This window comes from Capronia coronata (genome assembly GCF_000585585.1).
Source record: "Capronia coronata CBS 617.96 chromosome Unknown acBCG-supercont1.3, whole genome shotgun sequence".
NCBI lineage: Eukaryota > Fungi > Ascomycota > Eurotiomycetes > Chaetothyriales > Herpotrichiellaceae > Capronia > Capronia coronata.
Window position 1 is genome coordinate 731,138 of NW_006912895.1, and position 12,376 is coordinate 743,513.

Sequence of the window (12,376 nt, forward strand, 5' to 3'; positions counted from 1 at the left end):
GTTGGTTCTTTCCTTCACTGCCAGGCAAGATGTAGAAGTTATGGACTTCCTCCAGGATTCTCCTGGGGATTCTTCCTCTCCCACACCCACACACAAGGACCTCACAGAATACGACTACTCGTCTGACTCGGACGACATGGCGAGGATCAGAGAGCCAGAAAGCAAGATCGACAAGGATAAACTCCACCCCGACGTCCTCAAGGACCTGGAAGTTCACCAGGGTTTCATGCGTCAAGCAATCAATGTTGCCGAGGAGGCCCTCGCCGGAGGAGAAACCCCTGTCGCATGCGTCCTGGTTTACAAAGGCGAAGTCGTCGCTCGAGGAATGAATGACACCAACCGATCACTCAACGGCACTCGACACGCAGAGTTCCTCGCCATAGCGGTGTTTCTGTCCAAGTTCCCGGCGGCTAAGCTCAAGGAGACTGATCTCTACGTCACGGTCGAACCTTGCATCATGTGTGCCTCGGCGCTGAGACAGTACGGCATTCGATGTGTTTACTATGGATGTGGAAACGATCGATTCGGCGGAAATGGCAGTGTTCTGGCAGTCAATTCTGACAAGGGTCTGGAGGAGGGCTACCCAAGTTATGGAGGGATCTTCAGGAAGGAAGCCATCATGTTGCTCCGTAGGTTCTACATCCAAGAGAACGAGAACGCACCAAATCCTCGAGCAAAGGGTAATCGAGAGTTGAAGCCCGTGGTCTAGCCGTCGCTTGGGAAACAATGGCTGCCAGTATGTGGTGTGCATGGCGAACGGCCTTTGACCTTGCAGGTTCACGGAAGGAGCAAGATAGACGCTTATTGCATCATACGTTGCTGGGGGCCCACCAGCCATGGTTGGCGCCTGCTTGTGCTCATTCTGGCCAAATGCTACTTCCTCAACTTACAAAACCATTCAATGGAGGCAGTCACAGTCTTGCTATGATATCAAATCATCCAGACTGCGACTTGCGTTCTCTGATGTCTACTTGCCATACAGTATTTGCATTATTCCACGGGATCTATATGTGTATCTCTTTTGCTGCTGTTGTGGTTTTCCAGATATATTGCGAGACGTCATAACCTTCGTCCGCTATTGGAGCCGCGCAGGTTGTACGGATGGCCAGCGACACGGTCGAGCCAGAACCCGACATTGTCACCCGTACCTGTGAGATCTGCTTTGAGGCGAAGCCCCAGCTGAACGACTTTCCCGCGTTTTCTCGATGCAAACACCCACCGGCCTCCTGCCGATTGTGCATTCTCAAGCATTTGCGATGGCGCTTGATGTCGTTTCGGGATTGGAGAACATTCACTTGTCCATCCTGTGGACTTCTTACATCTGTGCCTGAGTTGAAGGTGGCGTTAGGAGAAAGAGTGTCTGGGTATATTGACAATTGGATCAAGTATTCAGGCAGCTGGCGGCAAGGTACCTGGCAAGGTTGTCCTGAGATCAACTGCAAGTTCTCGGGCAAGGTCCGCAAGGGATCCAAAGCTAGGCTGAAATGTCCCAAGTGCGGCGCGGAAAGCTGCTTCAATCATCAGGACCTCTGGCACACGTCCATGACTTGCCGTCAATATGACATCCAAATGCCGGCCGAGGAAAAGATGTCTCAGCTGTTCCTGGACAAGAACACAAAACGATGTCCGGAGTGTCATGTACGAGCGTTGAAACCGGAGCATTGCGATACGGGTGTTTGTAAGTTCGGGGTGTCCAGCTTGTGATTAACCGTCAGCTGACAAAGAAAGGTTTGTTTTGTTCGACTTGGTGGAACTAGGAGAATGGCACCGTCTTACGCTACCCTGTGATAGGATCTGGATATCTCAAAGATGCGCTCGCTGATATGTGGGGGACTCCGAAGCGGAAGAGGAGGCGTCGCAGACGCAGAGTCACTGTCGACACTCCTCTACAGCACTTGAAGCCGCAACAGTCAGGAGTCCGGTCGACGTCTTCCAACTCCTCCGAAGAGCCCACTTATACTCCCGAAAGCAGCCCTGGCGGAGAAAGCCCCGTTGACACGGCACCGTACAGCGTACCAAGTGACCCTTATACTTTGACCGGCCTGAGTGCACTGCTACCTGCTCGTATGAGTCGGGCGGAAAAAGCGAAGGGTGCCTTCAATCTTGACGGCATTACGCACTGGATTGAACATCACAGTCGAATAAACGTGGCAAGCTTCCTGAAGAGAGGAGCGGGTTTTCTCCTGGCCGAGGACGGCTATTTCAGAAAACGGAAGCGATTAGGCTGGTGCCTGACGCATCGAAACGTTCAGGTCATCAATGCTCTCAGCAATGGTGGGTTCCACCCCTACGGATCAACAGTGGAACATTGGTTGGACGAGGTCTATCCGGTCAACGGCAGCTGGGGGCTCGAGCCCGGAGAAGGGACTCAATAGAAGCGAGTCACCGTACCGTGGCTTCAAGTTGATGACAACGGCCACTACATATTTAGATTCGATCCGGCTTCGCTCCCTCTCGATGATTCTTCCCCGCCTGGAAGAAGACGACAAGGCCGCAGAGGAGATCAAGTGAGGGCATCAAGCTAGGGTCGCAGCGAGCATTACGGCAGGGTGAAGGCAGTGTATTGCCAATGACGGGCATCAGATCTAGTATTCTAGGGACCTCAGTTTGTATGCAACACTCTTTCGCTCTCTCACTCTCTCACTCTCTCACTCTCTCACTCTCTCACTCCCTTTCCTTCGTCTTCGCACAAGGCGGTAAAAAAAGGGGCTAAGGGGCTGCTTAGTCAGTCGGAATGTCGGTGTCCCAGGCAGCGGCACTACAGAGATACCCGAGTCACTAATACCTCCTGCACTAACCATCTCTGGCCTAAATACGCTGCTAATTCCCCTTATTCACTGCGCAACTGCGCAGCTTTGACCTCCTGCGTTCAGTGCGTTGGAGGCTGTGAATAATTGGGCGCGTTTTCGAGTCCACTCAAGGTCATCACAACACTGGCAGAGCACAGCATCAGAGCATCTACAGAGTATCTGCTTTCTCTTCCTCTCCAGAAACTACACTGCCCTCTCTTCATCTTCCTCCTCAAACGCGGTACCGCGCTTAGACCTTACTGCCTTGTGACACAGTCCCTGTCCTTGTCTCAAAATCATCCCACTGTCCTGCGAAGACTCGGAGCAACTCATCTCCATCCATATTTTGCTCCTCTGTTCGCCGAATCTTCGTGTCGAACACAATACCTCCGTCAACACAGTGACAAGATCTCCCTTCTCGAGTCCTTCGCCCTTACTTACACCACAATGCCTCCTCGAAAGGCCGCTGCTGCTACGGCGACTAAGAAAACAACGAAGACTACCACGGCTACCAAAGCTACCAAAGCGACCACCACGAGCAAAACGACCCAAGCGAAGAAACCCACCAAATCGGCTGCTGCTCCAAAACCGTACCAAGGGGTAGCAGTCATGAAGCCCCCACCCCCTTCGAAGAACCCGGTCCGACCACTCAAGCGCAAAGCCGAAGACGATGTCGAGGACAAACCCAAAGTCAACGGCACTAAAAAGGTCAAGTCTCAGACTGCGGCCACTGCACCAGACCCGCCGAAGCCAAAGGCAGCTGCGGAAAAGACTGCCACTGTCAGGAAGACCAAACCGAAGGCAGAAATCAATCATGCTCCAAGTGAAAAGCTGAACGTCTACGTGTTTGGAGAGGGTTCTTCTGGAGAACTTGGGCTGGGAAGTGCCAAGGGCCAGACTGAAGTGAAAAGACCACGCTACAATCCCAATCTCAGCCCGGACACTGTCGGCGTGGTGAGCCTGTCAGTTGGTGGTATGCATACAGCTGCTCTGACGCACGGCAACCGGATCTTGACCTGGGGCGTCAACGATCAAGGCGCTCTTGGCCGAGACACGACCTGGGATGGTGGCTTGCGCGATCTCGATGACGCTGGCAGTGACAGCGACAGCGACTCTGACAGTGGCTCCGAAACTGCAGTCAACCCCAAGGAATCGACGCCTGGTGAAGTCGACCTCGCTGGCGTGCCTGAAGGAGCTGTCTTTACTCAACTTGCCTGCACCGACAGCGCCACCTTTGCGTTGACCAGCGAAGGGGAAGTTTATGGATGGGGTACCTTCCGGTCGAATGAGGGCATCTTTGGTTTCGACCCTTCGACACTGATTCAACTGCGCCCGAAGCTGATCAAGGGACTCAGGAACATCACCAAACTGGCGGCTGGAGCCAACCATGTTCTTGCGCTCCAAAGTAACGGTATCGTCTACGGATGGGGTTCTGGGCAACAGAATCAACTGGGGCGAAGAATTCTGGAACGGAGAGCAGCCAACAGTTTGATCCCGATGCCTATTGGTCTACCCAAAAAGATTGCCCACATTGGAGCTGGTGCCTACAATTCGTTCGCGGTTCGTGAGAACGGTGATGTCTATTCCTGGGGTCTGAACAACTTTGGTCAAACTGGTATACCTAAAGAATTTGATGAGACCGGAGCCAGCAAGAGTGCCGATGTCCATCATCCTATTGTCATTGAGACACTGAAGGGCAAAGGTCAGGTCATCTGTATCCAAGGTGGAGCCCATCATACTGTCGCCGTGACCGACAAAGGCGAGCTTTTGGTCTGGGGCCGACTTGATGGCAACCAACTCGGCCTGAAAGTCTCGGATCTGCCGCCGGACGATGTCGTACGCGACTCGGCCGGTCATCCTCGCATCCTTACGGTGCCGACGCAAATCCCTGACATCAATGCCGTCCATGCTGCGGCTGGATCCGACCACTGCATTGCCATTGACAAGAATGGCAAGGCATATTCGTGGGGCTTCAGCACCACCTACCAGACTGGTCAAGGGACAGACGAAGATATCGAGGTTGCAACCCTTATTGACAACACGGCGGTCAGAGACAAGAAGCTTGTTTGGGCCGGAGCAGGTGGCCAATTCAGCGTGATTGCGGGACTTCCGACCCCGGTGGTCAATGGTGTCAATGGACATGCGTAAGTCAGGCGCACAGGAACGGTTCTTTAGATGGAAGGGGAGAACGTGCGAGACGAAAAGGGGAGTGCAGGGCTGGAGACCGACTTCAACCATTATTCTGGAAAAGCGAAAAAGTCTAGACTTGCGTGCTTCCCTTCCAGGAGCCGACGAGTTGCAAAAGCTTTGTTTGAGCAAGGATTACAATCTGTACAACCATAATTCTTGATGGGGGTAAACGGTTCATCTTTGAGTTTGGCTGGCATTGGGTGTCGACAACAAGGGAGTTGCAGACGGGACCCGGTTGAGTCGAATAGCTAGCTGTCCTGGAGCTGTGGGAGGGAAAGGGACGTTCAGACCGTGGGTTTTGGGGATGCGATGATCTTGCGATGCTCATGCCAGGTTGATGCAGGGATGGATGGCAGGATGGCAGGATGGCTCGGTTGGATTTGTATCTTAAGCAAAGCTGCAGCACTGCAGTTCTGGTAGTCAATGAGGCTGAGATGCGTTTATCCCGCCCGCCATACTCAGAAGGCTTGCGAGACACTGGCATTGCAAAGGAATAGAGACGGAGTCACAGTCTGACTGGGGAGTGCTTAAAGCGGCACCGTCAGAGGTGAGTCGCACGTGAGCTCGAGGCCGACTTTACTGTCTTCTTCTGCCAAACTCGAACTACCTTATTGATACCTTTGTCGTAAGATGGCCCCGATATCTGCCATTGAACACATTGCAAACCCATTGGTGACCTCCAAGCAACTCATCAACCTCAAAAACTCCGAAGACGACAATGGCCAGTCCGTCCGATTTGCGCAAGCTCAACTCACCTCGGCGGCGGGCATACTGCTGCGTCTGTCGCAAGAAGTGATTGCGCAAGCCATAGTCCTTCTCCAGCGCTTCTCTGTGTCGAGCAGACCCCAAGACCGCGACGCGTTCAAGCCCAAGACTCTCTCTGCGGCATCGATCTATCTCGCTGCCAAGCTCTCCGCGACTCCAGTCTCTCCTCGATCTGTGGTCAATGTGTACGCCTATTTGACCTCGAAAGCGTCGCCTCTCCAATTCATCAATCCCCACGGAGTGCGTACAAATCCCGATCCGCAAGACTACTTCGTCACGGAAGGGACATATGAAAGAGAAAGACAAAGATTGTTTGTTTGTGAGAGCGTGGTACTGGCCGGCATAGGGTTTGATACTCGGGTCGCTTTACCTTACAGTCTGGCTCTCACATACATTCAGGCGTTGGGCGTATCGTCTACGGAGCTGGCGAGGAGGGTCATTGAACATCTCAATGCAGGGTTGCTCTCCCCTCAACTGCTGTACCTTAGCCACCAACCTAACGCTCTGGCCGTGGCAGCCATCTACCTGGCAGCAAGGGAGATAGGCGTCAAGCTCGTCGAACAGAACTGGTGGGAAGTCTTTGACGTCGACCGAGAGGACCTTGGCTTCCTCGTGCTGGCATATGGAAGTCTCGCGAATTTTGCAGAGGCCGAATTGAAGAAGTGGAAAGCCACGGCTTTGTCGTTAGGTTGAGAACGCCGGCCTGACGTTATCGCTACAACATGGCGCGATAACCACATGCAGTTGTCGCCGAACAGCTTCCGGATCAGTATCTCCCAGCAACGAGCAGCATCTACTCTCTGATACGGGCTGCTGGGTTGGACATATTGAGCAAACGAAGATCGACTCCCAGCACCATCAGTCTATGCTCACCGGGCCTGAGCCTGGCCCTGGCGGCGTGTGCATGAATTTGTTCTGCTGGGTGGTTGAGTACTGTCCCATCAGCTACGGTGAGAATCTCGATAGTCAATCGCTGATTAGGAGCGTGGCTGCTCGCAGCATATCGTGGTCATGATCACATCTGCAAGCCGAGAGCTTCAAGAATGTTGTACGATGTTGCGCAGGGGCGAGGGAATAGGCAATCCTCGACCCTCAACTGCCTCGTCGCATGGATGGATGCGTGTGTCTCGAACAGCCCGTGGTCGTACTTGTGCGCTCAATGGTATTCCCAGCTACCATCATAGCTGTTCGAGTGATCGTTGCAGCTCCCGGCTCTTGAACCCGTTGCAACTCTTGAATCCGTTGCAAGAATCCATCCTATGGACCGACCCTTGATTGTGCCTGTGTCCCGATCTTCAAGTTCTGCCTGTTCGCTGCTGTTGAACCGTGGGACTAACTGGGTGTAGATGCGGCAAGTCGAGGAGGGCAGTATTTCGAAGGCGTGAGACACAGGAGCATTTGTAGTCTTGTAGTCGTGTACTCGATGTAAAATCAAGATATCTCGTATCGAGAAGACCAACTGGTTGAGTTGAGTTGCACCGCCACACGAAGCATCCATGCAACCGATAAACGAGTCGAAGCAGAATCCCGAATCCCTGCCACCAAACGTCATCAAAACAGGTTTCCCAACATGCACACCGTCCATCAGCCAAACACGAGGATTTCTATTGTGTGCTTCTCGACATCAACTGTGCAGTCTGCATCTCCAGCTTTTATATTGTCTGCCCCCAATTGAAAAGGAACAAGCGCGCGCGAATAGTTGCGAAGAATGCAACGGACGATTGAGACCGACACAGCCTCAGCGAGAGACCAACAACACGATCAGACGAACAGGCTTTACAGGCTTAACTATCGCCTCATCTAACTCCGACTCCGTAGATTCATCTACGCTTTTTGAGGACGAGTGGCTTCAAGTTGCCGCTCCTGTTCAAGCACGCCTCTGCGCCCATTTGGTTCACTTGCCACCTCCCGAATCGAAACACATATAACGTCCTGTTCCACAACCAAGCCACCAAGTACACCAGAACCATTGCGTGTGCCTGACCTGACGACTAAGACCCTCAAAGATGAGCGCAGACAAAGTAACCTCGCTCGCCGGCGGCCTGAGCGGGTCGGGACTGGGCAGCCTGACAGGTGCTCTCCAAGGCGGCGTCAACAACCTGGTCAACATGGGCAGCGGATGGCTCGACAAGTTCTTCCCGCCGGAAAAGCGTGAGGAGTGGAAAGCATGGTTGACGAAATTCGCCACGGAGAAGCCGTATCTCGCATCGTTCCTACTGTCACAGATCGCATTGAGCGGGCTGCCGCTGGCATTGTTCGCCTTCATGACGGTCACGGTGTTCATCTTCGCGCTGCTCGCGGGTATCCTGATCGGCGTACTGGGTGCGCTACTGTTCGTCGTCGCCGCGGTGGGCTTCGCGCTGTTGATTCTCCTACCCATCCTGTTCTTCACGACGGGTGCGGCCGTGTTCATCTGGCTGTGGGGCGTCGGCGCGTATTATATCGTCAAATGGTTCAACCAGAAGGACGTCCCGGGGATTCATACCGATGCTGCGGGTGGACTGGCTAAGGCGACCGGCCTGAGCGATTTGCCTGGCATCAATGGGACTCCCTTGGGCGGTGGAGGAGAGAATGGTAGCACCAGCGCCAGTGCCAGCGGAGACGAGGCACATCCTTCCCAGCACCAGCAACACGCGAACAACTCCAATTCCAAGGGCCAACGTACACCGGCTAAGTTGGACAAGAAAGGTACCGGTACCGGAACTACTACCGGAGCTCAGCAGCATCATCATGACGCAAAAGAACCGAACTCGCACACCAATGCACATCAGAGGAAGCAGGTGAATCGCCCTTCCTCGACCGGTCCTGCGTCTAAAGTGACGGACACTGTCGATGGCGCTGGAAAGACAGCTAATGGGACTGTTGGAGATGCAAGGAAGGTCGTTGGTATCTGAGATGGGAGGGCAAACTGCGGTTCCGGCGATCCTGGAGATTGACACCAGACGTCATGAGACATGAGCGTTCATATATGCTCAAAAAGAGCGAAGTCCACGGACGATGGGGCAAAGGGAGAAGCAACCTGAAGGCTTGAGGGAGTTCAAAGCATGAGCATCACGACCTGTGGCATCACAGCAATTTGTATCATCACCAAACTGTCTATTGCGAAGCTTGCGTGGGTCTGATTTTTGCAAAGCATGGCAAGCGTGGAAGACGAGAAACTGCGCATTCGAGGTTGGATGCTATATTTGTACCATGGCCATGTGGAAGGACGTTCACCTATGTGACCTCTTCCAACGGACCACCGGCTGTTCACAAAATTCAAACGCCCAGTAAACCCCGCATATCGTTCTGCGTCTTCATGTGCCGTCATAAGCCATACTTCGTTCTTGAAAACGGATGCTCTGCCTGCGTATCCACCATCTGCAGTAAAGCAAAGCCTGTGCCACAAGGAATCAGACACCCATGGTGAAGTCATGCTCGATGCCGGGCGTGACACTGGCCATAAACTTCAAGAACACAACCAAGTACTGGTCGACTCGGATGGCCACCTTGTCAGTCTCGTCGTCTTTACCAGCATCTTGCTCGTCCAACACTTCCCACTCGTCACCACCAGCACCGCCAGTGGCAGCTTTGACGCCTGCCTCATGACCACGCTTCTCTTCTTTTCGTTTGTCTCCGACACTCAATTTGGCCGTGTCGTCGATGAGACCTTCCATGCCAGAGACAGTGTCGGTTGTGGCTTCGCCGGCTGACTGTTTCTGCAGACGCAGTTTCAACGCTGCGTCGGCACGGTCAAGCAGGATCTTCATGACACTGGCGTGCTTGCAAGGATGGATCGAGGCCATTTTGACACTGGTGTCGAAGAAGGGGAAATCTTCTAACGTCACGGTCTTGTCTTTGTAGTCGCCAACGATATCTTCCATCATCAGGACTGGAGGAAGTGGTTCCGAGGCCGAGAGGTATCCGGAAAGATACATTCGAGGCGTGCGGTAGTAGGGCGTGTACGTGATATAGAGGGTGTAAGTTCGCAGAGGCCTATGCAAATCTCCGTCAGTAACTTCGAGGGTAGTAGATGGGGTCATGAAATATGTGAAACTCACGCCGAAGTGCCTTCGCTTTTGTCTCGGATAATGGCCTCGTTGTCATCATCCTCATCCTCCATGTCTGGAATCTCTTCTTCGTCTTCTTCGTCTTCAATGGCCTTCTTGCCCAACTGCCCGCTCTCACTCATCGTGCGAACCTCTCCTCTCAGCCCTTCCTGCTCCTTCTCTGTCGTTCCTCCTGTCCTCAGCCAGCCCTCGTCGTCTCCAGCGGTCTCGTTCTCCGGACCGCCCAGGAATCCATCCCTGACGAGATCGTCCGCTGCACCGTTCCCGCCGGCAAAGTTCTCATCTAGACGTCGGTGACAAGGGACGCCACGCGTGACGAGGAACTGTTTACCGGCTGGTAGGTAGTTCACGCGTCGCGCTGGGCTGGATGCGTCCGACCAGGACCAGGAGGGAAACTTGTAGACGAGGTAGTCTCCCGCGAGCAGGAACTCTTCAGGGGTGATTTGGCCGGTAGATCGAAAGGTCGACGTGTGTGTGATAGGCGCGTATCTGTCACGAACTTTATCAAGGGCGGAATGTAGGAGGTTCATCTTGCAATACAATAGAGCCGGGTGGGGTCGGGATAGACTTGGAAGTGAGTGTTGGGAGGTTGGAAGGTGTAACGGCTGTATTCCCGGCAGAGGCAGATGTGAGGTTTCTTGCCGCACAGGCTGTTGGGCTTCTAGTCGGTGGGAAATATGTACCTAGGTACGTAGTGATGTTCTCGAAGAGGATTGTTGAAGTCACGGGAGACTTGAGTGCAGGCTGCACTCGAGTTGTTTGTACAGAGTACACGGCGTGACTCGAGGCTGCGGGCAGCGACACGGCACTGCAGGCGAGAGATGACGACTGTTTGCAGCGTTTGTACGCCCCCGCCGCTGCCTGGCATGTCAGCCTTGTCCTTATCGGTCTGCTATAGTATTCCACCTGCTTCGCCGTACTCACAGCCTCATCGGACTGACTTGACACACGAACTCTGTACTACTGGTTGAAGCACGGGATGAAAGATGGGATCAGGTTGAACTTGCAGCCTGTTCAAGATGTATGATATGCGTATTCTGCTTTTCGGAGTGGGATCTGTACTCCTCACCTATCACTCTTGATACCGCAAGATGGAGATGTTAGATGCACAATTCAACACTCTATCTAGGTGCTTGGATAAAACGCGCCCAGTCAGTCCACACTACTCGTCATCTGATATCCCAGAAATCAGAAACAACGATCCAGTAAACGAACGCCGGGAGCAGCCACTTTGCGATCCTCCATAGTTCATGACAGCAACACGGCGCCAACAGACGGAGGCTGAGGGTCGGTTGTGGGATTGGCCATGATTGATTTCAACCAGCAATTCCCGTGGCCCTGCTGGTCCGACTTCTCAAGGTTGGCATTGAACACAACTCCATGACACTGTGTATCCCCGGAAACTGTGTTGATACTGGAGCACGCGTCAATACAATCGTCGAGGCTGTAAGCAATAAAGTTGAGCAAGTCGTTGTCAGGATAGTTGATATTGCAATTGAGCTGGTACTGTTCGTCGGACCTGGAAGTAATCGTGGCTTGTTCAGCGCAATCAAGGGCGGTAGTGTTGACCTGATCCGGCAGTAGAGGAGAGTAATTGTTGACCAAGCCAGTTTGGGTCGTGGGGGCTGATGAGACGGTGTTGGTCACTGTCGCGGTGACTGTGGTAGTCGCCGGTGTATTCGAACTAGCTTCGATCAGAGACGCTTCATGCTCCCACCTCGACAGACTTACTCGGAGTGCTTGTGGCTTGTAACAACCCCGCCGAGGGCACCTCCAAAGGCTGCACCACATATCAACAAGGTCACCCCGGCCACAACCAAGGTATATGCCAGGACCGACAGTCGCCACGGCAAGCGGGAAGCAGAAGGCTGGGGTTCGCCTGGTTGAGAATCGACAGGTTCATAGGGGTATGCAGCCGTCATAACCTTGTCCGGAGCGACCATCTTATCATGACCGCCAGAGAAATATGACTTCTCATGAGGTCTGTCGTCAATCTGAAGCCCGTCCATCTGAGGTGTGGTGTGGGAGGAGCATTCCAACAGAAGAAGTGAGGACGTCGATCCAAGTATGGAGAAAGATGCCTTCTTTTGTAGGGAGAAGGCCGTCGGGGTCTATATGATAAGCTCCACGCTTAAGGCGCCCGCTGGTTGAGGAGCCAATGCCATCATTATTGCAGACTTTGCAGTCTGGGGCCGTAGGGTGGACATCGTTAGGATGAGGCGCCTAACGAGACCATGTGAGACCCATAGAGATATTCACGGTCGAACAAGATTTGCCGGGCCCGAAGGAACGGTCTTGCTGCTTGGAGAAGGGCTGGGTCGACTTGTCGCAACATAGGATGGTCATTTTTGTAACGGGATGTGGATAGGTACTCTGTACAAGTGGTGCTGTGCTTATGAATGACTCCATATATAGCTCCTAGGATTTGGAGGTGTCTCCATATGTATTTCTGTACACCTAAACGTGATCACTCTGCAACGACTCACTAGTTTTATGCGATCAAGGTGGTCTGGTGGTGTCCCTTGCATTATCGCATTCTTCGTAGCACTCTCTTTTCCACATGTAGTCAGCCGCGACGAGACT

The 12,376-nt window shown here is 53.3% G+C and overlaps 7 protein-coding genes across 7 annotated transcripts; 5 read left to right on the forward strand and 2 right to left on the reverse strand.

Moving 5' to 3' along the window:
* Positions 1–40: 40 nt before the first annotated feature.
* A1O1_03554 (uncharacterized protein) lies at positions 41–709 on the forward strand (the record flags this gene model as incomplete). Its single annotated transcript, XM_007724456.1, has 1 exon — positions 41–709. The coding sequence occupies one exon, from the start codon at positions 41–43 to the stop codon at positions 707–709; it is 669 nt and encodes a 222-aa protein (XP_007722646.1).
* Positions 710–1,125: 416 nt separating this feature from the next.
* A1O1_03555 (uncharacterized protein) lies at positions 1,126–1,683 on the forward strand (the record flags this gene model as incomplete). Its single annotated transcript, XM_007724457.1, has 1 exon — positions 1,126–1,683. A coding segment is annotated over one exon (558 nt), but the record flags the coding sequence as incomplete, so codon positions are not given.
* A 1,553-nt stretch (positions 1,684–3,236) lies between these two features.
* A1O1_03556 (uncharacterized protein) lies at positions 3,237–4,937 on the forward strand (the record flags this gene model as incomplete). Its single annotated transcript, XM_007724458.1, has 1 exon — positions 3,237–4,937. The coding sequence occupies one exon, from the start codon at positions 3,237–3,239 to the stop codon at positions 4,935–4,937; it is 1,701 nt and encodes a 566-aa protein (XP_007722648.1).
* Positions 4,938–5,609: 672 nt separating this feature from the next.
* A1O1_03557 (uncharacterized protein) lies at positions 5,610–6,437 on the forward strand (the record flags this gene model as incomplete). The annotated part of the gene is made up of 1 exon (XM_007724459.1): positions 5,610–6,437. The coding sequence occupies one exon, from the start codon at positions 5,610–5,612 to the stop codon at positions 6,435–6,437; it is 828 nt and encodes a 275-aa protein (XP_007722649.1).
* A 1,313-nt stretch (positions 6,438–7,750) lies between these two features.
* Positions 7,751–8,638, forward strand: A1O1_03558 (uncharacterized protein; the record flags this gene model as incomplete). The annotated part of the gene is made up of 1 exon (XM_007724460.1): positions 7,751–8,638. The coding sequence occupies one exon, from the start codon at positions 7,751–7,753 to the stop codon at positions 8,636–8,638; it is 888 nt and encodes a 295-aa protein (XP_007722650.1).
* A 498-nt stretch (positions 8,639–9,136) lies between these two features.
* On the reverse strand, positions 9,137–10,323 carry A1O1_03559 (uncharacterized protein; the record flags this gene model as incomplete). The annotated part of the gene is made up of 2 exons (XM_007724461.1): positions 9,137–9,719; positions 9,785–10,323. 2 exons carry the CDS (start codon positions 10,321–10,323, stop codon positions 9,137–9,139), a joined length of 1,122 nt encoding a protein of 373 aa, XP_007722651.1.
* Positions 10,324–11,041: 718 nt separating this feature from the next.
* On the reverse strand, positions 11,042–11,802 carry A1O1_03560 (uncharacterized protein; the record flags this gene model as incomplete). The annotated part of the gene is made up of 2 exons (XM_007724462.1): positions 11,042–11,477; positions 11,525–11,802. The coding sequence occupies 2 exons, from the start codon at positions 11,800–11,802 to the stop codon at positions 11,042–11,044; spliced, it is 714 nt and encodes a 237-aa protein (XP_007722652.1).
* Between the last annotated feature and the right edge of the window lie 574 nt (positions 11,803–12,376).